The 27,888-nt window shown below is 38.0% G+C and overlaps 2 protein-coding genes across 2 annotated transcripts in view; both read left to right on the top strand.

Annotated features, from left to right (window-relative positions):
* Positions 1 to 27,888, top strand: part of LOC116888646 (collagen alpha-5(IV) chain-like) — a 760,537-nt gene that overhangs the window by 105,008 nt on the left and 627,641 nt on the right. The window lies entirely within an intron of this gene.
* The window catches only part of Tbc1d8b (TBC1 domain family member 8B), a 77,623-nt gene that overhangs the window by 37,587 nt on the left and 12,148 nt on the right, over positions 1 to 27,888 (top strand). The window contains exons 8-14 of the mRNA XM_032889938.1: positions 11,993 to 12,142; positions 12,984 to 13,134; positions 13,597 to 13,811; positions 18,769 to 18,886; positions 20,560 to 20,845; positions 23,282 to 23,411; positions 23,969 to 24,067. Of these exons, the coding sequence (XP_032745829.1) occupies positions 11,993 to 12,142; positions 12,984 to 13,134; positions 13,597 to 13,811; positions 18,769 to 18,886; positions 20,560 to 20,845; positions 23,282 to 23,411; positions 23,969 to 24,067 (1,149 nt within the window). The remainder of the gene's footprint in view (positions 1 to 11,992; positions 12,143 to 12,983; positions 13,135 to 13,596; positions 13,812 to 18,768; positions 18,887 to 20,559; positions 20,846 to 23,281; positions 23,412 to 23,968; positions 24,068 to 27,888) is intronic.

Genomic DNA, 27,888 nt, shown 5'->3' with positions numbered 1-27,888 from the left:
GCTAGACGCGGGGTCTCATGAGCCTTTCCCCCATTTCATGCTAGAATGTTGACTGGCTTGATGTTACTCAAGCCTTGTGCAGGTACCTACAGCTGCTGTTAGTTACCATTGCACAGAGTGGTTCTGTCATGCCTAGAAGACAGTTTCTCCTGCATCCTCCCGTAACCTCTAGCTCTTAAAATCTTTCTTCTCCCTCTTCTAAGATGGCTGAGCCATGGGGAAAGGGGATATGATATTTATGTCTCATTTATAGCTGGTGACTGCGGAAACACTTGTTCTCTGCATTTTTACCAGTTGTGAGTTTCTGAATTATCTCTGTCCACTGCACAAAGAGGCTTCTTTGATGTGGGCTGAGAGCTGTATTAATCTATACGTATGAGAATATGTGTTTAGAGGGCAGCCTGATATGTCATTCATTCAGCAAAGTAATAGTAATAGGAACCTGTGAGCTTCTCCAACCATGGGTTCTTTGTGAGCCTTACAGTACTAGACGTATAGTTACTTCTTGTGGAGCGGGCTTTAAATCCCATCAGAAAGCAGTTGGTCACCCCTGCAATATTTGTGACAATACTGTGCCCAGGGATAATCCCAGAGTTCATAGCTACATGAAACTATTGACATATTTCTCCCCAGCAGCCTGATATTGATACTTTTGAAAGGTAGCAATCTGGGGGCAGCTCCCTGGGCAGTACCAATTTAATTCTTCCTGGCTGTGAACAAAACTATGTGGTATTCACCAATAGCATTCTTAGCATCAAGTTCTTGTGATGATCACGAACAGTGGGTATAGCCGATATTTTTAGATGGCCTCTAGAATAACCATAACCAATAAATTTAGGGAAGTATCCCAAACTGTTTTTTAAAACATAATTCAATTAATATTCTTTTGTGTATGTGCATTGCCCTGAGGGTATCAAAACCCCTTAAACAGGAGTTACAGACAGTTTTGACCTGCCATGTGGGTTCTGGAAATTGAAGTTAGGTCCTGTGTAGAGCAGCCAGAACTCTTGGCCAATATTCATCTTTTTAATGAAAGGATAGTCAGGGATAGGAAATGCCAATGCTGTGCAGTAGGAGGCTGTCATTCAGAGCTTTATTCTCTTCTGGAAAGCATGATACCATCAGCTTTTATTAATTTTTATTACACGTCTTCTTTTTCTGACACCCTGAGTGACTTTCTTTTTTATGTATTTACATTTCAAATGTTATCCCCTTTCCCACGTCCCTTCCCCCCTCCTCCTCCCCCTGGTTCTGGTCACTCCCACCGACCCACTCCCACCTCAAAGCCCTGGAGTTCGCCTACACTGAGCTTGTATAGGACCAAGGACTTCTCCTATTGATAGAAAACAATGCCATCCTCTGCTACATATGCAGCTGGAGACATGGGTCACTCCATGTGTACTCTTTGGCTGGTGATTTAGTCTCTGGTAGCTCTGGTTGGTTGGCATCGTTGTTCTTATGGGGTTGCAAGCTCCTTCAACTCCTTCAATCCTTTCTCTAATTCATCCAAAGGGGACCCAATTCTCAGTTCAGTGGTTTGCTGCTAGCATTTGCCTCTGTATTTGTCACACTATGGTTGAGACTCTTAGGAGACAGCTATGTCAGGCTCCTCTCAGCATGCAATTCTTGGTATCAGCAATATTTTCTGGGTTTGGTAGCTGTATGTATATGGGCTGGATCCCCAGGCGGGGCAGTCTCTGGATAACCTTTCCTTCAGTCCCTGTTTTGCTCTTTGTCCCAGTGTTTCCTCCCATGAGTATTTTGTTCCCCCTTCTTAGAAGGAATGAAGCATCCATTTTGGTCTTACTTCTTCTTGAGCTTCGTATGGTCTATGAACTGTTTCTTGAGTATTCCAAGCTTTAGGGATAATATCTACTTATCAGAGAGTGCATACCATGTGTGTTGTTTTGTGATTAGGTTACCTTACTCAGGATGATATTTTCCAGTTTCATCCATTTGCCCAAAAATTTTATGAAGTCATTGTTTTTGATAGCTGAGTAGTAGTCCACTGTGTAAATGTACCACATTTTCCATATCCATTCCTCTGTTGAAGGGCATCTGGGTTCTTTCCAGCTTCTGGCTATTATAAATTAGGCTGCTGTGAACATAGTGGAACATGTGTCCTTGTTTTATGTTGGGGCATCTTTTGGGTATATGCCCAGGAGTGGTATAGCTGGATCCTTTTGTGAGGAACCTCCAGACTGATTTCCAAAGTGGTTGTACCAGCTTGCAATCCCACCAACAGTGGAGAAGTGTTCCACATTCTCCACATCCTTGCATCTACTGTCAACTGAGTTTTTGACCTTAACCACTCTGATTGGTATGAAGTGGAATCTCAGGGTTGTTTTGATTTGCATTTCCCTGATGACTAAGGATGTTGAACATATTTTTATTCTCAGCCATTCGATTTTCCTCAGTTGAGAATTATTTGTTTAGCTCTATACCCCATTTTTTGAAAGAGTTATTTGGTTCTCTGGTGTCTAACTTCCTGAGCTCTTTGTATATATTGGATATTAGCCCTCTATCAGATGTAGGATTGGTAAAGATCTTTTCACAATTTGTTGGTTACCATTTTGTCCTATTGACAGTGTCCTTTGCCTTACAGAAGCTTTGCAATTTTATGAGGTCCTATTTGTTGATGCTTGATCTTAGAGCATAAGGCATTGGTGTTCTGTTCAGGAAATTTTCCCTTGTGCCCATGTGTTCACTTTTTCTTCTATTAGTTTCAGGGTATCTGGCTTAATGTGGAGGTCCATGATCTACTTGGACTTGAGCTTTGTACAAGGAGATAGAAATGGGTCAATTTGCATTCTTCTACATGATGACCTCCAGTTGAACCACCACCATTTGTTGAAAATTATATCTTTTTTCCACTGTATGGTTTTAGCTCCTTTGTCAAAGATCAAGTGACCGTAGGTATGTGGGTTTATTTCTGGGTCTTTGATTCTATTTCATTGATCTTCTACCTGCCTGTCTCTGTACCAATACCATACACTTTTTTTTATTTATCACTATTGCTCTGTAATACAGCTTGAGGTCAGGGATGATGATTCCCTCAGAAGTTCTTTTATTGTTGAGGATAGTTTTTACTATCCTGGGATTTTTTGTTATTCCAAATGAATTTAAATTGTTTTCTAACTCTGTGAAGAATTGAGTTGAAATTTTCATGGGAATTGCATTGAATCTATAGATTGCTTTTGTCAAGATGGCCACTATTATAATATTAATCCTGCCAATCCATGAGCATTGGAGATCTTTCCATCTTCAGAGCTTTTCTTCAAATTCTTTCTTCAGAGACTTGAATATCTTGTCATAGAGATCTCCCACTTGCTTGGATAGAGTCACACCAACGTATGTTATATAATTTGTGACTATTGTGACAGGTGTCATTTCCCTAATTTCTTTCTCAGCTTGTTTATCCTTTGAGTAGAGGAAAGCTACTGATTTGCTTCAGTTAATTTTATATCCAGCCACTTTGCTGAAGTTGTTTAGTAGATGTAGGAGTTTTCTGGTGGAACTTTTGGGGTTGATTAAGTATACTATCATATCATCTGCAAATAGTGATATTTTGACTTCTTCCTTTCCAATTTGTATCCCTTTCACCTCCTTTTGTTGTCTGATTGCTCTGGCTAGGACTTCAAGTATTATCCTTTTCTAGTCCCTGACTTTGTGGGATTGCTTCAAGTTTCTCACCATTTAGTTTGATGTTGACTACTGGTTTGTTGTCTATTTTTTTTACTTATGTGTAGGTATGGACCTTATTCCTTGATCTTTCCAGGACTTTTATCATGAAGGTGTTGAATTTTGTCAAATGCTTTTCAGTATATCTAATGAGATGATCACATAGGTTTTTTTCTTTGAGTATGTTTACATAGTGGATTACATTGATGAATTTATGAATATTGAACCATCCCAGCATCCCTGGGATGAAGCCTACTTGATCATGATGGATGATCATTTTAATGTGTTCTTGGATTCGGTTTGCAAGAATTTTATTGAGTATTTTTGCGTCGATATTCATAAGGGAAATTGGTCTGAAGTTCTCTTTCTTTGTTGGGTCTTTGTGTAGTTTAGGTATAAGAGTAATTGTGGCTTCATAGAAGGAATTGGTAGTGCTCCTTCTGTTTCTATTTTGTGGAATACTATGAACAGTATTGGTATGAGGTCTTCTATGAAGGTCTGATAGAATGCTGCACTAAATCCATCTGGCCCTGGACTTTTTTCAGTTGGGAGACTTTTTTTTTTTTTTTTTTTTTTTTTTTTTGAGCTGGGGACCTAACCCAGGGCTTTTGCGCCATAGGCAAGCTTCTACCTGCTGAGCTAAATCCCTAACCCCAGTTGGGAGACTTTAATGACTGTTTTATTTCTTTTACGGATTGTGGGAGTGTTTAGATGGTTTATCTGATCTTCATTCAACTTTGGTACATGGTATCTGTCTAGAAAATTGTCCATTTCCTCCAGATTTTCCTGTTTTGTTAAGTTTAGACCTTTGTAGTAGGATCTGATTTTTTTTTTTAATTTCCTCAGGTTCTCTTGTTATGTCTACTTTTTCATTTCTGATTTTGTTAATTTGGATACCGCCTCTGTGCCCTCTGGTTAGTCTGGCTAAGGGTTTATCTATCTTGTTTATTTTCTCAAAGGACCAGCTCCTCATTTTGTTCATTCTTTGTTCTTTTTGTTTCTACTTGGTTGATTTGATCCCTGAGTTTGATTATTTCCTCCTGTCTACTCCTCTTGTGTGTGTTTGCTTCTTTTTGTTATAGAGATTACATGTGTTCTGTCAAGCAGCTAGTGTATGCTCTCTCTTGTTTCTTTTTGGAGGCACTCAGAGCTATGAGTTTTCCTCTTAGCACTGTTTTCATTATATCCCATAAGTTTGGGTATGTTGTGCCTTCATTTTCATTAAGTTCTAAAGTCTTTCATTGCTTTCGTTATTTCTTCCTTGACCAATTTGTCATTGATTAGAGTGTTATCTAACTTCCATGTATATGTGGGTGTTCTGTCATTTTTGTTGTTATTGAAGACCAGCCTTAGTCTGTGGTGATCTGATAGGACGCATGGGATTATTTCAATCTTCTTATATCTGTTGAGGCCTGTTTTGTGACCAATTATGTGGTCAATTTTGGAGAAGGTACAATAAAGTGCTGAGAAGAAGGTATTCTTTGTTTTAGGATGGAATGTTTTTTTTATTAACTTGAGTATTTTTATATACATTTCGAAAAGTGTTATTCCCTTTCCCTTGCCCAGGCAAACATCCCTCCCTCCCTTTTCTTTATGGGTATTCCTCCCATCCTCCCCCATTGCCTCCCCCAACAATCTAGCCCACTGGGGGTTCAGTCTTTAGCAGGACCCAGGGCTTCCTTCCACTGGTGCTCTCTTAGGCTATTCATTGCTACCTATGAGGTCAGAGAGTCCAGGGTCAGTCCATGCATAGTCTTTAATGAGTGGCTTAGTCCCTGAAGCCTTGGTTGTTTTTGGCATTGTTGTACATATGGGGTCCTCGTTCTTCAAAGCTCTTCCAGTTCTTTTCTGATTCCTTCAACGGGGTCCTATTCTCAAATCAGTGGTTTGCTGCTGGCATACGCCTGTGTTTGCTGTATTCTGGCTGCCTCTCGAGATCTACATCCGCTCCCTTATCGGCCTGCACTTTTGCTTCATCCATCTGGTCTAATTGGATGGCTGTATATGCATGGGCCACATGTGGGGCAGGCTCTGAATGGGTGTTCCTTCTGTGTCTGTTTTAATCTTAGCCTCTCTATTCCTGCCAAGGGTATTCTTGTTCTTTTTAAAGAAGGAGGAAGCATTCGCATTTTGATCATCCATCTTGAGTTTCATTTGTTCTAGGCATCTAGGGTAATTAAGCATTTGGGCTAATAGCCACTTATCAATGAGTGCACTGTGTTTTTCTGTATTGTTACCCCACTCAGGATGAGATATTTTCCAGTTCCTACCATTTGGGTTGAATTTATAAAGTCATTGTTTTTGATATTGAGTAATATTCCATTGTGTAGATGTACCACATTTTCTGTATCCATTCCTCTGTTGAAGGGGCATCTGCTTTTTCCAGCTTGAATTAAATAAGGCTGCTATGAACATAGTGGAGCACGTGTTTTTTTTTTAAAGGCATCTTTTGGGAATATTCAAGAGAGGTTAGTGATCCTAGATGTGAATGTCCAATTTTCTGAGTATCCAGACTGATTCCAGAATGGTTGTACCAGTCTGCAATCCCACCAACAATGGAGGAGTGTTCTTTTCTCCACATCCTTGCTAGAATCTGCTGTCACCTGAGTTTTGATTGCCATTACTGGGTGTGAGGAGAAAAGGTTGTTTTGATTGCATTTAGGATGGAATGTCTATAGATATCTGTTAAATCCATTTGGTTATAAACTTTTTTAAGTTTCCTGGTGTCTGTGTTTGTTTTCTGTTTCCATGATCTGTCCATTGATGAGAGAGGGGTGTTGAAATCTCCCACTATTATTGTGTGTGATGCAATGTATGATTTGATCTTTAGTAAAGTTTCTTTTATGAATGTGGGTGCTCTTGCCTTTGGAGCATAGATGTTCAGAATTTAGAGGTGATCTTAGTAGATTTTTCCTTTGATGAATGTGAAGTTTCCTTCCTTATCTTTTTTTTGATAACTTTTGGTTCAAAGTTGATTTTATTAGATATTAGAACAGTTACTCCAGCTTTTTTATTGGAACCATTTGCTTGGGAAATTGTTTTCCAGCCTTTTACTCAAAGGCAGTGTCTGTCTTTGTCTCTGAGGTGTGTTTCCTGTATGCAGCAAAAAGCTTGGTCCTGTTTCTATATCTAATCTGTTAAGTCTATGTCCTTTTCTTGAGGATATTGAGCCCATTGAAGTTAACAGATATTAAGAAATAATGATTGTTGTTTCCCATTATTTTTGTTGTTAGAGGTGGAATTATGTTTGCATGGCTATCTTTTGGGTTTACTGAAAGAAGATTAATTTTTTTGCTTTTTCTAGGGTGTATTTTTCCTCCTTTTGTTGGAGTTTTCCATCTATTATCCTTTGTAGGGCTGTATTTGTAGAAAGATATTGTGTAAATTTGGTTTTCTCATGAAATAGCTTGGTTTCTCCATCTATGTTAATTGAGAGTTTTGCTGGATATAGTAGCCTGGGATGCCATTTGTGTTCCCTTCATGACTGTATGACATCTGTCCAGGATCTTCTGGCTTTCATAGTCTCTGGTGAAAATCTGGTGTGATTCTGATAGGTCTGCCTTTATGTTACTTGACCTTTTTCCCTTACTGCTTTTAATATTCTTTCTTTGTTTTGTGTATTTGGTGTCTTGACTATTAAGTGACAGGAGGAATTTTTTTTCTGGTCCAATCTTTTGGAGTTCTGTAGGCTTCTTGTGTGCTTATGGGCATTTCTTTCTTTAGGTTAGGGAAATTTTCTTCTATTATTTTGTTGAAGATATTTACTGGTCCTTTAGGTGGGAGTCTTTCACTCTCTTCTATACCTATTATCCTTAGGTTTGATCTTCTCATTGAGTCCTGGATTTCCTGGAAGTTTTGGGTTAGGAGCTTTTTGCATTTTTCATTTCCTTTGACTATTGTATCAGTGTTTTCTATGGTATCTTCTGTCCCTGATATTCTCTCTTCCATCTCTTGTATTCTGTTGGTGATGCTTGTATCTGACTCCTGATCTCTTTCCTAAGTCTTCTATCTCTAGGGTTGTCTCTCTTTGTGATTTCTTAATTGTTTCTATTTCCATTTTTAGATCCTGGATGGTTTTGTTCATTTCTTTCACCTGTTTGGTTTTTTTCCTGTAACTCTTTAATGGATTTTTGTGTTTCCTCTTTAAGGGCTTCTACTTATTTACCTGTGTTGTCCTGTATTTCTTTAAGGGAGTTATTTATGTCCTTCTTAAAGTCCTCTATCAACATCATAAGATGTGATTTTAAATCCACTTCTTTCTTTCCAGTGAGTTGGGGTATCCAGTATTTGCTGTGGTGGGAGAACTGAGTTCTGATGATGCCAAGTATTCTTGGTTTCTGTTGCTTAGTTTCTTGTCCTTGCCCTATGCCTTTGACTTATGTCTGATGTTAGTTGGTCTTGCTGTCTCTGACTGGAGCTTGTCCCTACTCTGGGCCTGTGACCTTGTGATCTTAGGAGTGAGAGCACTCCTTGGAGACTAGCTCTCTGGGCAGGCTTTGGATCTGGAGGGCTGTAGAACATCCTTAGCTCTGGACAGGTATGGAGCCTGGAAGGATTCTGGCCCAAACTGCTCCATAGTTCCTGTGCCCTTTGTGCTCCTGGTGGGTGCCTCTTTGGACAATTAGTGGAGCGAAAGTGGGGTCTCACTTGGGGGCTTAATAACGAGAACAGTCCTGGGAGACCAGCTTACTCTAGGCAGGTTTTGGTTCCAGAGGGCTGTGTGACAGCCTTTGCTCTGGGTGCAGATGGAGACCGGAAGGATCCTGTCCCAGGCTGTTCCGCAGTTCCTTAGCCGCACTGGGTTATTTATTTTGTAAATCATGGCTTCTGAAAGGAACAGTTTTCCTAGTACTAAGTGACTCTAAATCAGTGTGTGTGTGTGTGTGTGTGTGTGTGTGTGTGTGTGTGTGTGTTTGATTTTGTTTGCCATAAAAATAAGGGAATATGAACCAGAGACAACCCTTATCAGGTAAAAGCATTTTCCATCAAGCCTGACAACCTGGTCTTGATCCTCGATGGAAAAGAAGACCTGACTCCAGCAAGTCATCCCTTGATCTGCACACACACACACAGCACATACACACACACACACACACACACACACACACACACACACACAGCACATACACTAAAAATGTAATTTTTTAAAGAATAAGAAGGAGCATTTTCTGTGACTACAATTACAACTAGGTATCTTAGCTCAAGGGGAGCAGATTTATTAGGAAACCAGAAATTTTGTTAGAAATAAAATTAGCAATCTATTTTAAGTTGTCGCTGTGAATAAGATGCCATTTACAATAAGTTTCTTGTATTTGAAAGAAGTATTTCTTTGTACATTTTGTCTTTTTTTTATTTTACAGCTCAACTCTGTTTCCCAATCACTACTGATTGTGCTGATTGTAAGACATTTTAAGTCTATTACTTTAAACAAAGGTTATACACAAAGAAATATTAACCTTTGCCCTACATTTCCTTCACTGTTAAAGACACATCCTATTTCCTTGGACACATCCTATTTCAGCACTTGATACAGAAAAAAAAAGGATAAGACAGGTTGAAGTGTACTTGTCAAAAAATAACTTATGTTACTTTCTAGATGGGAGTGGATTTTGTTCAGGCAACAAAATGTCTGAGTGCCAAGTTTATTCCTTATGTAATTATGAGCACCAAATCAGTGCTGCTTAGAAATGCTATAGCCATGAAGTAAAGGTCAGGGGAGAAAAAACATAATTGACAAGAATTAAGCTTTGTTGCTTAAATAGTCCACTTCACTGCACTCATGTAACGATTCCAATATTCACTTGTTTCAAGCCACTGTCACTGTAGGTGAATGTGATTTTTATGAACACTTCAGAGGCAGTTACAAATACAACTAAAATACTTGCAGTTGCTCTTGTAAATTTGTATTTAGGGTTTTGTCATGAGCTTTTTTGTTTTACTTCCTCTAAAATATTTTTCCAGTAGTGTGAGTATTATTATCAATAATTGCTGCCTTGGTCATATGGTGGTTCATTACTTGAGATTCAGCCTGCATTTTCTATCTATATTTACAAAGAAGGTGTTACTTTCTATCTACCTCAGCCATGGGCATTATCTATCTTTCTTAAGCTCGTAAAATTTAAGGGGTCAAATGATTTTTCTTTTAAATCATTTAAGATCTCTGGGATAGTTAATTTTCAGAAGCTTAGGTAAATGATATGTCATAAAAGTCAAAACAGAGGTAATAAAAATCACATGGAAATAGAAATAACTTAGGATAGATGAATCAATACTGAAAACTGGGCGTAGCAATGCACGCTTGTAATCCTAGTACTCAAGAGACTGAGGCAACAATTCATAGGCAAATGGATTGAACTGGAAAATAGCCTGAGTGAGGTAACCTAATCACAGAAAAACACACTTGGTTTGCACTCATTGATAAGTGGATATTATCACAAAAGTTCGAATTACCCAAGATAAAAATCCACAGACCACATGAAACTCAAGAAGAAGGATGACCAAAGTGTGGATGTTTCAGTCCTTCCTAAAAGGGGGAACAAAAATATTCATAGCAGGGGATATGGAGCAGAGACTGAAGGAATGGCCATTCAGAGCATGCCCCAGATTGGTATACAGCTCATTTATACACAGCCACCAAAAACTAGATAATATTGATGAAGCCAAGAAATGCATGCTGACAGGAGCCAGAACTTGCCAAACACAGAGACAATGCTAGCAGCAAACCATTGGACTGAGAATGGGGTCCTCATTGAGGAGTTAGAAAAGGATTGAAGGAGCTGAAGGGGCTTGCAACCCCATAAAAACAATGCCAACCAACCAGAGCTTCCAGGGACTAAACCACTACTGAATGATTGATTACACATGGACAGACCCATGGCTCCAGCTGCATATGTAGCAGAGGATGGCCTTGTTGGGCACCAATGGGAGGAAAAGCCCTTGGTCCTGCTACAGCTGGACCCCACCCCCAGTGCAGGCTAATATCAGGTGGTGTGTCAAGGCGGGTAGTTGCGGAGGGGGAATACCCTTTAGAAGAAGGGAATGGGATGAGATAGGGGGCTTCTGGTCTGCAAACAGGGAAAGGGAATAACATCTGAAATGTAAATAAAAATATCAAATAAAAAAGTGCATTTAGTAATGTCATATGATGCCGAATATTTTTATTTGCTATCTCTTCCTTTCTTTTACCTATTACTTATTTTCCATTTGTGCTCTCTAAATTCTTTCCATTCAACCTACAAATAGTTCCTTTAAAAATTATGTGGGCTTCTTATGAATTCTTTTAAATAACTTTCTACTTTCTATTAAACCAACATCATACTCCAAGTCTCGGTTTTCTTGACCTCCTAGACAAGGTTACTCTTTTCTTATGTTTTACAGAAAGAGTTGTTACAGTGTTTGTAGAGAAAACGTCTAAGGAGCACCAACTCGGTCTCTATGATATCTTACGAAATGGCTCATTAGTTGTGCCCTCTGGTTTTGCTAATTTACTAATAGTGGCTCTGGCTTTTATCTTTTGCCTAGAAGCTAGATCTTGTTTTCAGAATTGTCTTGTCATGTATCAAAACTGAAAATGAAATATATCTAAAGCCTGCATATTATGGCTGATTTGTATTTAATAGTTTGTTTCTTAGCTTCCCTTACTTAGAGAGCCAGGTTTGACTCCATGCCTATGGAGCCCCCAAAGTTTGTCCTTGAGAGCTTGTGGTGTAGCCTGTGGGTGAGTGTTTGTCCTGCAAGGTTGAGATACTTGGTTTGTTCTCCACACACCAATAAATTAAGTAAACAAACTTGTACTCTTGCCAAACAGGCGTGGTCTCTCTTTTTGCAGTGGAACAAACTGACATCTCATTAAATCTCCAAAGAAGGGATTTAAAGAGGGAAAGATTAAAAGTCAAGGGTTCCATTTGGGTTAAAGTATAGAAGTAATATAGTATAAAATGCTATATGAGCAGCCAGCCAGGCCACCAAGAACACAGTGTACTTCCAATTCTCTTCCTTTTGCTCTGTTATTAGAGGCCACTTTGTTGACAAACTCAATTTTGACAAAAAATTAAGCAATGTTTCTTTAATATTTAATATATCATTAAATTTTGGCTTATAAATGACAGACCGAACATTAAGACTTTTTTCTTTTTTAAAATTTTCTCTCATATAATTACATCCTGACCATAATTCCCTCCTTCCTGTCTCCAAGTCCCACCATTCCACTCATTTCCCTTCCCCAGATCCACTTCTCCTCCATTTCAACACATTTTTCTTTCTGAAACATGCGAACAGCATTTGACAGTCACACTCTGACTTTTCTTTTCAGGTTGCTATTAGTTCTGACTCTACAGGCCCATCTAAGAATTTTGAGGAACAACCTTTGACATTTCCAAAGGAATGCAGTAAAACTGTGAACACTGAAGCCTTAATGACAGTATTTCACCCTCAAAATTTGGAAAATCTTGATTCTAAAATGGTAAGGAAACAAAATCCTTAATTCTATTGATCAGAGCTGTTGATGAAACGTTGATGAAATTTGAAAGCAGAGCGGGTCATTGGTTCTAGCACTGTTGCAATTCTTTAATATAGATCTTCATGTTGTGCTGACTCCACCCATGAAATTAATTATTTCCATTGCTACTTCATAATTGTCATTCTGCTACTATTATGAAAAATAATGTCAATTTCTGTGCTTTCTGATGGTCTTAATTGACCCCTGTGAAAGGTTTATTTGACCACAAAAAGGCTTGTGGCCCACGGGTATGAGAACAGAAAGTGTTCCTTTTGAGGTTTGCAGCATACCTTGCTTGGTTCTGAAACACTCAGACTATCGTCAGTGGTGAAGATAAAGAGGACTGTTGGATATCAAGGTTTCTTTGCATGGATTTCTAATAGTCTGTGCTAAAGTGGAATTGATTGGGGAAGAACGATGGTTCAAAGTTTTTACCTCCAAGGTGTTAGACTCTGGCAACTTTGAAGAGTTTAACTAGTAATTATAGTACATTAAAACTGTTAGGTTTGAGGGGTTGGGGATTTAGCTCAGTGGTAGAGCGCTTGCCTAGCAAGCGCAAGGCCCTGGGTTTGGTCCCCAGCTCTGGAAAAAAAGAAAAAGAAGAAAAAAGAAAAAAAAAGAAAAAAAACTGTTAGGTTTGCCTGGGTTTAAGATTTTGTAAGGGTCCAGTGCTTTAGAATGGGAATGACTTTTGATTTTCTAAGTCTTTGCTCTGCATTATATTATTTCATGGTAAACAGAATGAAGAAGTCATTTTAAAGAAATTATTTTTCACTGTTGATGTGTCTTGCTTTTCTGGTTCCAGTTGAAGGAAAAGATGAAGGAACAATCATGGAACATCTTATTTTCAGAATGTGGCCGTGGGGTTAGCATGTTCCGGACAAAGAAGACTCGAGACCTGGTTGTAAGAGGGATTCCAGAGACTTTAAGAGGAGAGCTCTGGATGCTTTTCTCAGGTATGACATTGGTTTGATTTATCCAGTTACTAGACAGTGAACATGCCCCTTCTAGGAGTTAGGCTCTAAGCACAGAGATGGCTAGGACATGAGTTCAGACTACTCAAAGAGAAAAAGCTGTAGTTACATGTGCTTACCTAAGTATCAATACATCGACTGTCTGACAAGATGAATTCATTAGGCAAAATACATATAATTCTGAGTATGGGGTCCATATCTGTAGCATTGAGGAAATTTTAAAAGAAAAAAACTTCCTGAAAATGTTATTCTAGAAAATAACATTAACTTGATGTTGTAGACTCTCCTGTAATGCTTCCCTTTTCTTTCAATTTCTCTTATTTGTGTTTAGACATTATTTAAGCATAAAGCTTAACTTTAAAATTACAAATAAAAATATGTCACTGTATGCAAATCTTAGCTTCAGTCTATTCTATTTGTATGTCAATGCGATTGTCTTTGCAGGTGCTGTTAATGACATGGCAGCTAACCCTGGCTATTATGCTGAAGTGGTTGAACAATCCTTAGGGACCTCCAACCTGGCAACTGAAGAAATTGAGCGTGATTTGCGTCGCTCCCTGCCTGAACACCCAGCATTTCAGAGTGATACTGGCATATCTGCTCTGAGGCGGGTACTGACAGCTTATGCATATAGGAATCCCAAAATAGGATACTGCCAGGTAGAGCATCACTGTGATTCCCAAATATTATGTGCATATTTCAAATAATACTATCAACTTCAACTCCAGAATTTTGGAACATATGATAATGAGAACAGAGGTAGGCTGGGATTGATAGTGAATATTATTTAAGGAGGTTGATAGTGGGAGCATTTTAGAGTATTGATGTTTCATTATTTTCTTTTGTAAACATTTGCTTTTATTCACCTGTGTGTGTGTGTATGTGTGTGTGTGTGTGTGTGTCTGTCTGTCTGTCTGTCTGTCTGTGAGGGTACTTGCCATAAGTGTATAGGTACCCTAGGTGGCTGAAAGAGTGCATTGGATCTCCTGCAGCTGGAGTTACAGACAGATGTAAGCTACCCAACATGGGCACTGGGAACTGAACTCCAGTCTTCTGAGCTCCTAACCACTGAGCCATCTTATTTTTTTCATTTATTACATATATACATATACATATATGCGTGTATATAAGTATATATATGGATTATTCTAGAAATGACACTGTGTTACATATTTCACGCTATATAAAGATGCATCACATAAAGATCTTGTTATTGAAAATGCAAAGATCAGGTCTGAGAAGGTGTAGCTCAGTATGTAACATGCTTGTAGTGCAAGCCTGAGCACCTGAGTTTGAATCTCTAGCACTGATGTTTAAAAAACAAACCAAAACCACTTATGGCATTATGCATCGGTAACCCTAGAGCTGGGGAGAGGTGGGGATGAGTGGGTTCTGGGGCCAGCTGGTCTACCTGAAATGGCAAGCTTTGGGGCCAGTAAAACAAAACATGTCTCCAAAAGAAATGAAATGTGAATCGAGGAAGAACCCACAACATCAACCTTTGGCCTTCACATGGACCTGCCAGAGGACAGCACATCCATATTTTGTGCACACCTTTAATTCCAGCACTTGGGAGGCAGAGGCAGGTCTCTGTGAGTTTGAGGCCAGCCTAATCTACAGAGCAAGTTCTGTGACAGCCAAGGCTACAGAGAAATCCTGTCTCAGAAATCAAAAGGAATTTAAAATTTATTTTGTGGACAGTGGAGGAATCTTTGGTAAAGATTCTTTAGGCATTCACTGTGTTCATAAGGTAGTTGACTGCTACTAGACACAAATAGAAAATAACTGAAATATAGAGTATTTTTAATTACAGGAGTAAATAGAAACAACTATTTAGGTCAGTAGACAGTTCTCTTTCATCAGATTATTAAGGAACTTAGGATATGGGTTCGAAATGTCATCTTACAGAAAAAGCTAAGATTTTGATAGGCATTGCATGGATTCTGCAGATCAACTTGGGGAATAGTACATGTTGACAAAATTTCCAGAGGCCTCAACCTTACACAAAGAGCTACAGGCATCTGAGGAAGCAGGGAATGCCTTTTGAAAGTATAGCAAATGAAATTTGTTTCTTTTATTATTTTTAGCTAGTGCATTAAACACAATTCATTTTATATATACCTATCTTGCCTTCTTAAGCCTTGCTGAACCTGTTATTGGTCCTAATAAATAGTTTGTGGCTTTCTTTCAACTTTCAATATTGAAATCACAAAATCTGAATAATGACATGCTTTTCTCCATCTCAGTCTGAGCACTGGTCTTCCTTTTTTCTTGCCTAAATTGATAACCTTCAACTAATGTTAAGTGGAATTGTTAATATTATTATTTTAGTTTTTTGGATGCCATCTCATTATTGCTCAGACTTGCCTAGTTCTCCTAGGCTTCAGTGAACTTCTCACGCCTGCCTTTTGAGCAGCTGGGACTACAAATGTATCCCAGCACACCTGGCTTGATAACTGTATTGAAAAAGAATATTCTAATCTTGTTATTTATATCTTCTAACACTTAGGGGCTAAGACATGGGGAATCTTGAGTTTAAGCTGAAGTTGGGCTTTTTAATGGGCTCTGTCTTAAAAAGCTAATCAGGAAAAACATTATTCAAATTTTCAATTTTTGTGATTAATTTTTATTTGCAACATTTTCCCCTTCCCTGTCCTCTCTCCAGAAAGCTCACAGAAACTTCTTTCTACTCTCCTTCAAATGTATGGCCTCTATGTTCATTACTTATTACTACACACACATACACACACATACACACACATATCCATATATTTCTAAATATAACCTGTCCAGGCCACATAATGCTACACATATGTATGTTCTCAGGGCCGACCATTTGGCACTGGATAAGCACTCACTGTGCTCTTTCCTGGGGAGGGTCACCTCTCCTATTCCCTGCTTCCTCAGATGCCTGTAGTTCTTTGTGTAAGGTTGAGGCCTCTGGAAATTTTGTCAATGATTTTTTTCTTTGTGTCCATTGAGATTACCATGGTTTTTCCTTTTTGGTTAAAATGACATGTCACATTATTTGGTTTTTGTATTTTGTACTATTCTTGCATTCCCATTATAAATCCCAGTTGCTCTTAGTATATAATATTTTTATATGATCTTAAGCTTGGTTTCTTATTATTTTGTTGAGAATTTTACATTCATATTCATAAAATACATTGTGTAGTCATCTTGTAATATCTTTGTCTAATATCTGTGTAAGGATTTCTTAGAATGAGTTGGATTGTGTTTCTTCCTCTTAGGATTTGCATGGTTTATGAAGAACTGGTTTTACTTCTTTAAATGTTTAGCAGAATGTGCCAGCGAGGCCATCTGTTCTTCATTATCTTGTAGGAAGTATTTCCATTACTAATTCAGTCTGTTACTGGATCTCCATTCTGAGTTGCCTTTCCTCTATAGCTGTTTTTAGCAATTAGTATTTTTAAGAAAGTTGCCCATTTTATCCAATTTGTAACAAACAGTTGTTGGACACATTCTGTTTCTGTTATGATGTTTGCATGTTACCCTTTTCATATAGTAATTTTTCACCCCTCCTCTCTCTCTCTCTCTCTCTCTCTCTCTCTCTCTCTCTCTCTCTCATTTTTATATTACTAAAGATAGGTAGTGTTTATAGTACTGTTTAAAAATGTTTGGTGATTTTAACTTTTGTTGTAATTCTTTTTAAATAACATATTTTTCATTAGTCCTTTGAGAAGTTTGTACATGTTTTAGTCACGTTTACCCTCCTTGTTCCAACTCTTCCTAGACTCGCCCTCATTCCCTTTCCTCCCAACTTTATGTTCTTTTTCCTTCCTTGTCCCATCAAGGCCAATTTGTGCTACCTAAATATGCTTGGATGTGTCACTGTCCATTGGCACATGGTAGACATACCAAGGCCTGTATGCATAGAGATGACTGTCCCTTTCTCTCCAAGCAGCTAAGACTTGCCAATAACTGCTGAGCTAGGGATGCGACTTTGTGCCCAACTATCTTTTCCATGCTGGGATTTGGTCTGCCTTATACTCACATAGCTCTTATACATCCTGTCAGAACCACTGTGAGTTCGCATTTTCAGAAGCCTGCAGGATCCAGAAGGCACTGTTTCCTTGTAGTTGTTCACCACAGCTGGCTCTTTCCAGTGTTCTTTTGCAGTGACCTCTGAGTGGGAGGAGTTCACGTTAAGCTTGAACATTAGGTAGCCTCTTATTCTTTGCCCTTTGCCTAGTTGTGGCTTGTTGTTGCCACAATCATCATCATCTACTGCAAATAGTTTCTTTGATAAGGGCTAGCAGATACCTTAATGTGTGGGTGTGATGACATCATTAGGAGTTGGCTTAATACTATGCTCAGTTAGCAAATCACAGGCGTAGGTTCTTTCCTAGGGTCGATGATCTCTCTAGCTATAAATTCTCAGCCTGGCAATGGTGTCATTTATGGGTTTCATCTTGTGGAGTGAGCCATAAATATAATGAGAAAGTGATTGGCTACGCCCATAGCATTTGTACCCTTGTTGCACCTAGAGATGTCTTGCAAGGTCAGCTCTTAATGTAGTTAATTCATAGCTGAGTAAGACTGATAATGTTAAGTTTTCTTATCTTTTCCTTTTTCCATTTTCTACCACTTTATGCTTGCCAAAAGTCCAAACCTTACTCAAGGGTGAGAGCTTGGCCTTTTTCTTTCTTAGCATACATACAGGCTAGAAGACAGCACAGTAATACAGTGCTTGCCAAGCATCCACAAAGCCATGACTTTCATACCCAGCACCTCAGAAAATAATATACATAAAGCTATAAATATACTTGGACATAGACTTCTAGATTCTCATGGATATGCTAGTTTTTCAAAGTCCCCAGATTCCCTCCAAATGTTTTATTGCTAATTTCTTGTTTGGCCCAGCTGTTATCCATTGTCTCAGGCAGCCACATGCTCAATAGATACCTCTGGTTATTTTAACACACTCCTGAGAAAAACTTCTGTGCTAGATGAACTTGGTGTCAGTACAAGTAAAGACCGCTGTGTAAATGGAGTCTTCAGAAGACTGTCAGACAGGTTGAATAATGACAGTCCTCTACAAATGGTAGACAAGCTCCAACCCCTTTTCTCTTCCCTCCAATATAAGAAAGTTAAGTAGGGATGGAAATGGAGAAGAAAGAATATATCTAAAAAAATCTATTTTGTTAGTAGAAACTCTAGGATTTGACTCCAAATTACATGTACCAGACAGTGAGATTCTACAGTGATGACAAATGAGATAACTAGGAAGACAAAGCATTTAATGGGGTGATGTTTCATTTGTGCATAGTGAAGGGTGGTTGATTTCATGTCTGAGGGATATTCTCCAATAGATAGTTATAAAGTTTGTTTTCTGCAACATTAGGATATCATTCACAGTATGTGTTTTGTTTTAAGGCCATCATAATTATTCTTTTTAACCCATTTAAATCAGCCCTAATTACTTTTTCCTGTACATATTGCAATATAAAATATAGTTGGCAAATGTTCACCCTGATTATACATTGCTGTTTTGAACTGTTATTACTGTTGTTGAGAAGTTCTGTACTTGAGGGAGAAATGCAGATATTACCTGAGCAATATTCACTGTTTTCATTTCTTTCCTATGAAATTTAGGCAATGAACATTTTGACTTCAGTATTGCTCCTATATGCAAAAGAAGAAGAAGCTTTTTGGCTTCTGGTTGCTGTATGTGAACGAATGTTGCCTGATTATTTTAATCGTCGAATCATTGGTAAAAACAAATATAAAAAGCCATACATGCATATATGTCCACATAATGCTGACTTAATCCGTTTCGCTGATATCACCAAATAGCACAGGCAATAATTCCTAAAGCATAGACATTTATTTGAACTAGAGTTTCTGAAGGCTGGGAGGTCCAAGAGCATGGTGCCAGCATCTACTCAGCATGATGTCAGTGTCTTATTACTTCCCAGTAACATGGCATAAAGTATCATGGCCAGACAGAGCGGTAGCGTGCTTTTTAAAAATAACAAAACCACTTCCATTATAACTTGCTAACCCATTAATTAACTAATCTATTCATTAATATTCTTGTTACTTCATTAAGGCAGAATCTCAATCATTTCCCAAAGATCCTAACTCTAAATATTGATATATGAATCAAGGAACATATGGATTTTTTCAACCACAGAAGACTTAATATTTTCAAAACAATTTTTAATGTCTATTTCGTCCGAGAGTGGTTTTGTTTGTGAATTGGGGAGCGGGGTGTTTATTAAGACAAGGTCTGATGGTATAACTCAGAGTATGTGACGTCAACTAGCAGGCTTCCTGCCTCAGCCTTCCAAGTGCTGAGATTACAGATATAAACCACCATGCCTGGCTTCTTACCTAGTCTTCCTGCCCCAGCCTTCCAAGTGCTGAGATTACAGATATAAACCACCATGCCTGGCTTCTTACCTAGTGAATTATAAGTCTAATTGAAGGGTTAGTAAATTAGACTGAGAAAGATAGAAAAATTAATTTATATCAAAATATTGGATTGACTAATGCTTTGGGGAAAAGAGCTTCTGATACTGAATGTACAGTTAGGAAAATGTTTTCCCCCCGGAGCTGGGGACTGAACCCAGGGCCTTGCGCTTGCTAGGCAAGCACTCTACCACTGAGCTAAATCCCCAACCCCTAGGAAAATGTTTTATATGACACTTTTTAAAAATGAAAGACGTGGTCTGCTCCATATTGAAGGAAACTTATTTAACTATAAACACTGTATAGTCTAAATAATGATTTGGTTTGAGGCTACTAAGAAATTTTTAATAGTTTCTTGATAGAAAGACTTTAATCAAGCTTAAATCTTTCCTTATTTGTATGTTTTGCGTATAAAGGAAATGGAGTTTTCTTTGTTAATGTGTGATATTATCTTTAGTTATCAAATACATAAAGATCACCTATTTTAAACTTCTAGATAATCTGTTCTTTGTACCTTTATAAATGTTCAGTATTGTGCCCAGGTTTTGATTATGTTGTCTTTAATATAGTTATGTGTGCATTTACCTTTACCTCTGCTCACTATTGAATTCCTGTAGGTGGAAGGATGTGCTAGCACATTTGCCTAGTAAGCACCAGCCTGAGTTACATGCTACCACCACAAAAGATAGTAAATTCTTTGAAGAAGAGCTCACACCACTAGTTTTAGTTTAGACTAGTACATGTCTCTGACTGTATGAAGGACTCAGGAACCCACCAAATGAAGTGGAAATGAGTTTCTCAAGAGGTTTTAGGTTCATAACGCTGCACTTGCAGAGATGTGCAAATTAGAGGAAAGGTACTGATGGGCTCCTACTTGGAGGAAGTATGATGAGCTCTTTCCTGAAACTAATGAAAGTGGACAGGAATCCCAAATCCAGCCTTTTGAGAGGAATTTGTTTTGATGTCTTCCAGGTGCCTTGGTGGATCAGGCAGTGTTTGAAGAACTAATCAGGGATCACCTTCCTCAGCTGACAGACCACATGACCGACATGACTTTCTTTTCCTCAGTTTCTCTCTCGTGGTTCCTCACGCTTTTCATTAGCGTGCTACCTATTGAAAGTGCAGTGAATGTGGTGGACTGTTTCTTCTATGACGGAATCAAAGCCATTTTACAACTGGGATTGGCAATACTGGACTATAATTTAGACAAACTTCTGACATGTAAAGATGACGCTGAAGCGGTGACAGCACTAAACAGGTACTGTAAGGACCATGATGTTTACGTCTGGAGGTGGGGCTGGGGAGATGGGTTAGCAATTGAGAAGGTTTGCTGCTATCCCAAATGAGTTCAGTTTCCAGCACTCATGTCAAGGTGCTGTCCAGCCCCAGGGGACCTGATAGCCTTTTCTGGCCTCCATAGGCCCCTCAGCATGTCTGCTGTGTAGACACACATACACCCAAGGAAATGTTTAAGTGTTCAAATCCAGTGGAGTCAGGTAGGTTGTACTTTATTTTCCTGCTTGATTTTGTATGAATGCTATTTTGTATTGGAGCACATGGGATTTTGTGTATATACATGTATTTGTATGAGTTAAGTAAAGGAAGGAAGGAAGCAATTGGCAGCTGTTGTCATGCTTCATTAAACTCCATTCTGTACAGAATAATAGAGACACCTACCTCCCTTTGGCATTCAGAGCTCTTAAGATAAGGCCTCAGTTTTCCTTTTTAAAACTGATTTCCCATTTCATCCCTCTACAGACCTGACCTGATATTCACTCCATTCTGAATGGGTTTGGAGGATTTGCTGAATATGTGCTGAACATATTTTGTAGCTGGTCTTTGCTACTTTTTGGGTTCTTCTTTTTCCCACCCTTGATCAACATAGTTTTATTCACTAACACTAGATAGGAAAGAAACAAGGATAGAGGAGAGTGAAGAATTAGGAAAATTCCTGAATCTAATTTCTTTTTTTTATCTTTATTAACTTGAGTATTTCTTATTTACATTTCAATTGTTATTCCCCTTCCTGGTTTCCTGGCCAACAACCCCCTAACACCTCCCACTCCCCTTCTCTGTGGGTGTTCCCCTACCCATCCTCCCCCATTACCACCCTGTCCCCAACAATCACATTCACTGGGGGTTCAGCCTTGGCAGGCCCAAGGGCTTCCCCTTCCACTGATGCTCTTACTAGGCTATTCACTGCTACCTATGAGGTTGAAGACCAGGGTCAGTCCATGTATAATCTTTGAGTAGTGGCTTAGTCCCTGGAAGCTCTGGTTGGTAAGCAGTATTGTTCATATGGGGTCTCCAGCCCCTTCAAGCTCTTCCACTCCTTTCTGTGATTGCTTTAACAGGGGTCCCGTTCTCAGTTCAGTGGTTTCCTACTGGCATTCGCCTATGTATTTGCTGCATTCTGGGTGTGTCTCTCTGGAGAGATCTACATCCGGTTCCTGTCGGCCTGCACGTCTTTCCTTCATCCATCTTATCTAGTTTGGTGGCTGTATATGTATGGGCCACATGTGGGGCAGGCTCTGAATGGGTGTTCGTTCTACCTCTGCTCTAAACTTTGCCTCCCTCTTCCCTTCCAAGGGTATTCTTCTTCTGCTTTTAAAAAAGGAGTGAAGCATCCGCATTTTGGTCATCCTTCTTGAGTTTCATGTGTTCTGTGCATCTAGGGTAATTCCAGCATTTGGGCTAATATCCCCTTATCAATGACTGCATACCATGTGTGTCTTTCTGTGATTGGGTTACCTCACTCAGGATGATATTTTCCAGTTCCACCCGTTTGCCTATGAATTTCATAAAGTCATTGTTTTTGATAGCTGACTAATATTCCATTCTGTAGAGGTACCATTTTTTCTGTATCCATTCCTCTGTTGAAGGGCATCTGGGTTCTTTCCAGCTTCTGGCTAGCAAAACTCAGGTGACAGCAAATGCTGGTGAGGATATGGAGAGAGAACACTCCTCCATTGTTGGTGGGATTGCAGACTGGTACAGCCATTCTGGAGTGATCTGGAGGTTCCTCAGAAGAATTGGACATTGAACTACCTGAGGATCAGCTATCCTCTCTTGGGCATATACCCAAAGATGCCCCAACATATAACAAAGACATGCTCCACTGAATCTAATTTCTTTCCTTTCATTTCTTCTTTGAATATGGATTCTAACAAATCACAACCAACCTCCCTGAATGACCACCAACTGCACACCTCTCAGGGCCCTAGCATTTGTATACCCTCTGAAAAGTTCCCTGAATTCCAAACGTCACATAGTCACAGAGATAATCTGCAGCTGACAAAACTGCACTTCTGCTAGAGCACGAAGCAAATAACAATCGGCTGCTGTGAACAGCCTGAAGCAGCCCCACATCTCTACATCTGGGATTAAAACAAAAGCACTTTCTTATAATATTTCCGTGTTTTTTAAAGAAAATTTAAAATTTGTGTTTCTCAAAAATTTTGCTACACCTGATCACTTCCCTTGTGTTCTTTCTTACAAAGAAATGTTTGCATCTAATTCTTTCCACTTGTTTTCCTAACTCCCAACCATCTTTAAATTCTTCTTTATACTCCTTCCCAAGAGTTCTCAGTTATAAAATTGATCTATGACTAACTCAGGCAATATTAACTGTGGTTTTTTTCTGCTACAACTGTGTGACTTCCACTAACTCTTATATTCTTGTCATTTTGGATAGGTTCTTTGACAATGTCATTAATAAGGATAGCCCATTGCCTTCAAATGTTCAGCAGGGTTCAAATATCAATGATGAAAAAAGCAGTCATGCTAAAGTGGATATTACAGATTTGATTAGAGAGTCCAATGAGGTAAGGGTTTTATACCATAAACATCATGACTTAGCATATTTAAATATTTATAAATAATTGTATGACATACTTATTTATTAAGAGTGAGATAACAATTCAAAGAAAGAAACAACTTAAAATGTAACTTTACTATAAAATTGAGTTCTGTGTATTGATCCTAGGTTGTATAACTGCCTCTTTCTCAATTTATTTTTCATTAAATGATACTAAATTCACTTGATTTCACAAATGATGACATCTTTAAATATGTATCAATGTCTAAAAAGTTAAAATGATTCTCTTTTACAGACTAAGAGTTTTACCAATGTTCTTAGTGAAAACACATAGTAGATATATATATATAATTTTCTTCAGTGAATATATATATATATGTGTGTATATGTATATATGTATATACAAACAAACAAACTAGGATGAAAATGTGCAGTCATTGAACAGATCATGACAATAACCAGAAATTAAATCAAGGCCTCAGAGAATTGAGTCTGATGAAATGCAATTGTAAGAGATGTGGATATTTATTATGAATGAGTATCGACTGAAATCATTTCTTACAGAAATATGGTAGTATTCGCTATGAAGATATACATAGCATGCGCTGTCGAAATAGGTTGTATGTGATACAGACCCTGGAGGAAACAACAAAGCAGAATGTGGTAAGTATCCACTGGGGCAGGGTGTGTGTGTGTGTGTGTGTGTGTGTGTGTGTGTGTGTGTGTAGTAACGTTTACTTTGTTTAAAATTCCATGTGAATAGAATGAAAGGGGCTAAACTTTACAGCTAAGTTCTTGCCTTAGCTTGCGTCATTGCAGGTTTTTAGAGAGAGGAGCAGTGTTGTTTTCTTCTGGATGAATGATTGTGTTTCCTTCAACATGTTTTGTATTACTTGGCCTTCAACATTACTATGAAGCAGTACTGAATGCTACGATTCATTTACTAACATTTACTGACATACATTTGTGGCACATTGCTTCAGTAAAATTAGCTTGGGCTAGAGAGCTCAGAGGTTAAGAACATGTTCTTCTGGGGGGCACAAGTTTGGTTCCAAAAATCCATATCCAGCCCTTCATAACCACCTCTAACTCCAGCTATAGTGAATCCATCACCTTCATCTGACCTCCACAGGCATTGCACTCAAATGTACAAATCTATACATGTACATATACACATAATTAAAAATTAAACCTAAAATTAAAAAATAGTAGCTAACCCTCATAATATTCAGTGCTTCTAGTAAATATTATTTCTCTGTAATGCCTAAAGGAAAATTTAAAGGGTATAAAACAGAATCAATTCTTAAAATATTTCTATGGTTTTATAGGCAGCTGTTAAAATTCTTTACCTCTGGTCAGTGAGATGAATAGATCACTGATCCCACAGAGAAAAACTTTACTTTGCTGTTTATATTGACATATACTGTTTGAATTTTTATCATAGGGATTTATTATTTTATAAACCTCCTAACTTAAAACTGAGTCCTCAGAGATACAATCTAGGAGGATTAACATTTCTGAAGATGCTAGGTTTGGGTTTCAATTAAATAATTCAGTAATGCTATTGTGACATAAGGCAGAGAATCTCAGGTTTTGTTTCTAAATATTAACTTAAAATAGAGTTACATATATTTATTATAGATAATTAAAACATTACAGAATATTTCTAAAATGAAGTTTTCTTACCCCACAATCTTAAAATTAGATGAAAGTATGCTTACACTCAAACATCTAATTATCATTGCATATCAGTACAATTAAATCTAACTCATTCTTTTTAGTGCATAAAGTAGTATACCATAGTATAATTAATTTTTTAATTTTTCATATACTATATTTTAATCATATTCTTCCCCTTTCACCTTCTCCCAGATTTTTCCACACCTCCCTCTCTGATACTCAACTTCATATTCTGTCTCTTTTAAATCTGTTGAGTCCAGTTTCTGTGGGCTGTGTACTCCTGGGAATAGGGTTTGTCCTGGAGTACAGTCAGTACACTAGCACACTGATCTTGTCTCTCCCGGTAGTCCTCAAATGACAGTGGCTCCTCAGCTAGGAATAACATTTTATGGCTGCCTCCCCTCTGCATGCTGGAATTTTTTTCAGGTTCGAGATTATATGCATATTATCCTGAGCACTGTGAGTTCATATGTGCATCTTCCCTCTTGTGTCTGGGCAACTGTTTCCATGAACTTAGCTGAAGCCATTGACTCTTACAACCTTTCTGTCCCCTTTGCAGACATAGATCTCTGAGCCTTGTGAAGCAAGGTGTGATATAGACATCCAATTTAAGGCTGAACACTCCAAGCTCTCCTATTCTCTTCCCATTAACCAGTTGTCGGTCTCTATTCCAATTGCTGTCTACTGCAAGGAGCAGCGTCTCTAATGAGGCTTGAGAGATGCACTGATCTATGGTTATAGCAATAAGTCATTGGGAAGCTATGGATTGTATCTTGTGGAGGGCCCTAAATCTAACCAAAAAGCAGTTAGCCACTATTGCACCAATGGGCAGATCTTACCAGGCAGGTATTGCTGTAGCTTAGAGGTCCCAACTGGACAGCAGATGTATTGCACTGTCCAGTACCAGCCACATTTGTCCATGTTCTGTGACTCAGGTGAGTTCAACAATAGGGTCTTACTATCAAGTTCTGGAGGCTAGACAACCTAATATTTTTAATATTTTACTAATTGTATGTTTATTAGTTTTTCTCATGGCTTAATTGATTAGTTGTAGCCTTTGCCCATTTTCTATGACATCTTTTTATCCTTGGTGTATAAGCTCTCATTGAATATTAGTAGTATAAATTATTTGAAAGTTATATTTATAACCTAACATTTCTCTGCCGTGTTTTTATAATGTCTGTCAGATTATACAAATTACAGATTTTTACGTTAGTCAAATCTTTCCTTTTTTTATATATATAATGCCTGTTTTTAGTGTAAAACTTGAGCTTTCTCTATCCAAATTATAAAATTACTTATGTTTGTTTCTATATTTATATTTCATATTTTAACATTTAAAATTTAATGTAGCTGGAGGATTTTGGTTTATACATAGTATTAATATTTTTAACTCAAACCATTATCTGAATACTATTAAATTGTCTATTATTATATTATACTTTTTCATATTCTGAACTCTTTTATACATATATAAAAGTACATCTAAATTTTTTTGTTGTTGCAATTAAGTCATACATTTTAATTACTGTGTCTTTATACTATATTTCAAAAACTGGGGAGAAGTTTTTCCTTTTTAATATCCATTGTAGTTGTCTGACTTTTCCAGTGTCCTTTAGCAAGCATTTATGGTTTTGATGGTGTACATTATCTTAGTTAGGGTTTCTATTGCTGTGATGACACCGTGACCAAAGGCAGTTTGACCAAAGGCAGTTTGAGGAGGAAAGGGATTATTTCTCCTACAGTTTCATGCTCTGTCATCCAAGGAAGTCGAGGCAGGGACCTGGAGGAGGAAGAAGCTGATACAGTGGCCATAGATGAGTACTGTGTGCTGGCTTGGTCCTCATGGCTTGCTCAGCCTGCTGTCTTTGAAACCTAGGACCACCAGCCTGGGTATCGCCACCACAGTAGGCTGTTGCCTCTATCAATCACTAGTTAAGAAAATGCCCTACAGGCCTAGCTGCCTACAGCCTGATCTTATGGAGATATTTTCTCAATTGGGGTTCCCTCCTCGCAGATGACTTTAGCTCGAGTCAGGTTGACATAAAGCTAACTAGCACAAAGGTCTTAAATATTTCTTGTTGATTTTGTCCTCATACATTTTATGGCTAAAATGAATGAGACTTGTTTCTTTAAAATTTCCAGCTATTTATTGGCATAAATGCAAAAGCTCTTGATTTGGGTTCCTTGCATTTCATTGCACCTACAGCACTGACTTACTGATTGTCCTATTTCTCACTTGGCTTTTTTGGTATCTTAAAGAGTGTATCATTTCCAGTACTAAGCGTTTTGACCATTCCTAATACATGTTCTTTCTCTGTGTGTATATATCTTGAAACCTTGAAGAAATATTGAATAACACCAGAAGTAGGCCTTTTAATATAATTTCTAAATTTAATAGAGATGCCTCTCATGTTTTATTACTATTTATTTTTGGAGGATGTCAGTTATTAAACTAAAGAAGTTTTATTAAGTTTCTAGGTTAAGAGGTAATAGTAGAGTGTTTGCTAAGCACACAGAAAATTCTAACTGGAATTTAGAACAATTATTTTTTTAAAAATTTATAGTGAATATTAACTTTGATAGAATGATGTTCATTTCTTGAGATTGAGTGGCTTTTTACTTTATTAATACAGTGAATTTTGTTGAAGAATTATTAGAACTCCATTGCATTTTTAAGTGAACCTTATTTGGCTCTAAGATTTATTCATGTTCTGTTTTGATGATTTAAACAGTTTAGCAAGGTTCTCTGCAGCTGTGTTAAAAATATATTGATTTCAGAATTTCTTTTGCTTTTTTAGAGG

Source organism: Rattus rattus, chromosome X (assembly GCF_011064425.1).
Source record: "Rattus rattus isolate New Zealand chromosome X, Rrattus_CSIRO_v1, whole genome shotgun sequence".
In the NCBI taxonomy this organism is placed as follows: Eukaryota; Metazoa; Chordata; class Mammalia; order Rodentia; family Muridae; genus Rattus; species Rattus rattus.
The sequence above is the reverse complement of the archived record's forward strand: the minus strand, read 5'-3'. Positions and strand labels throughout refer to the sequence as shown.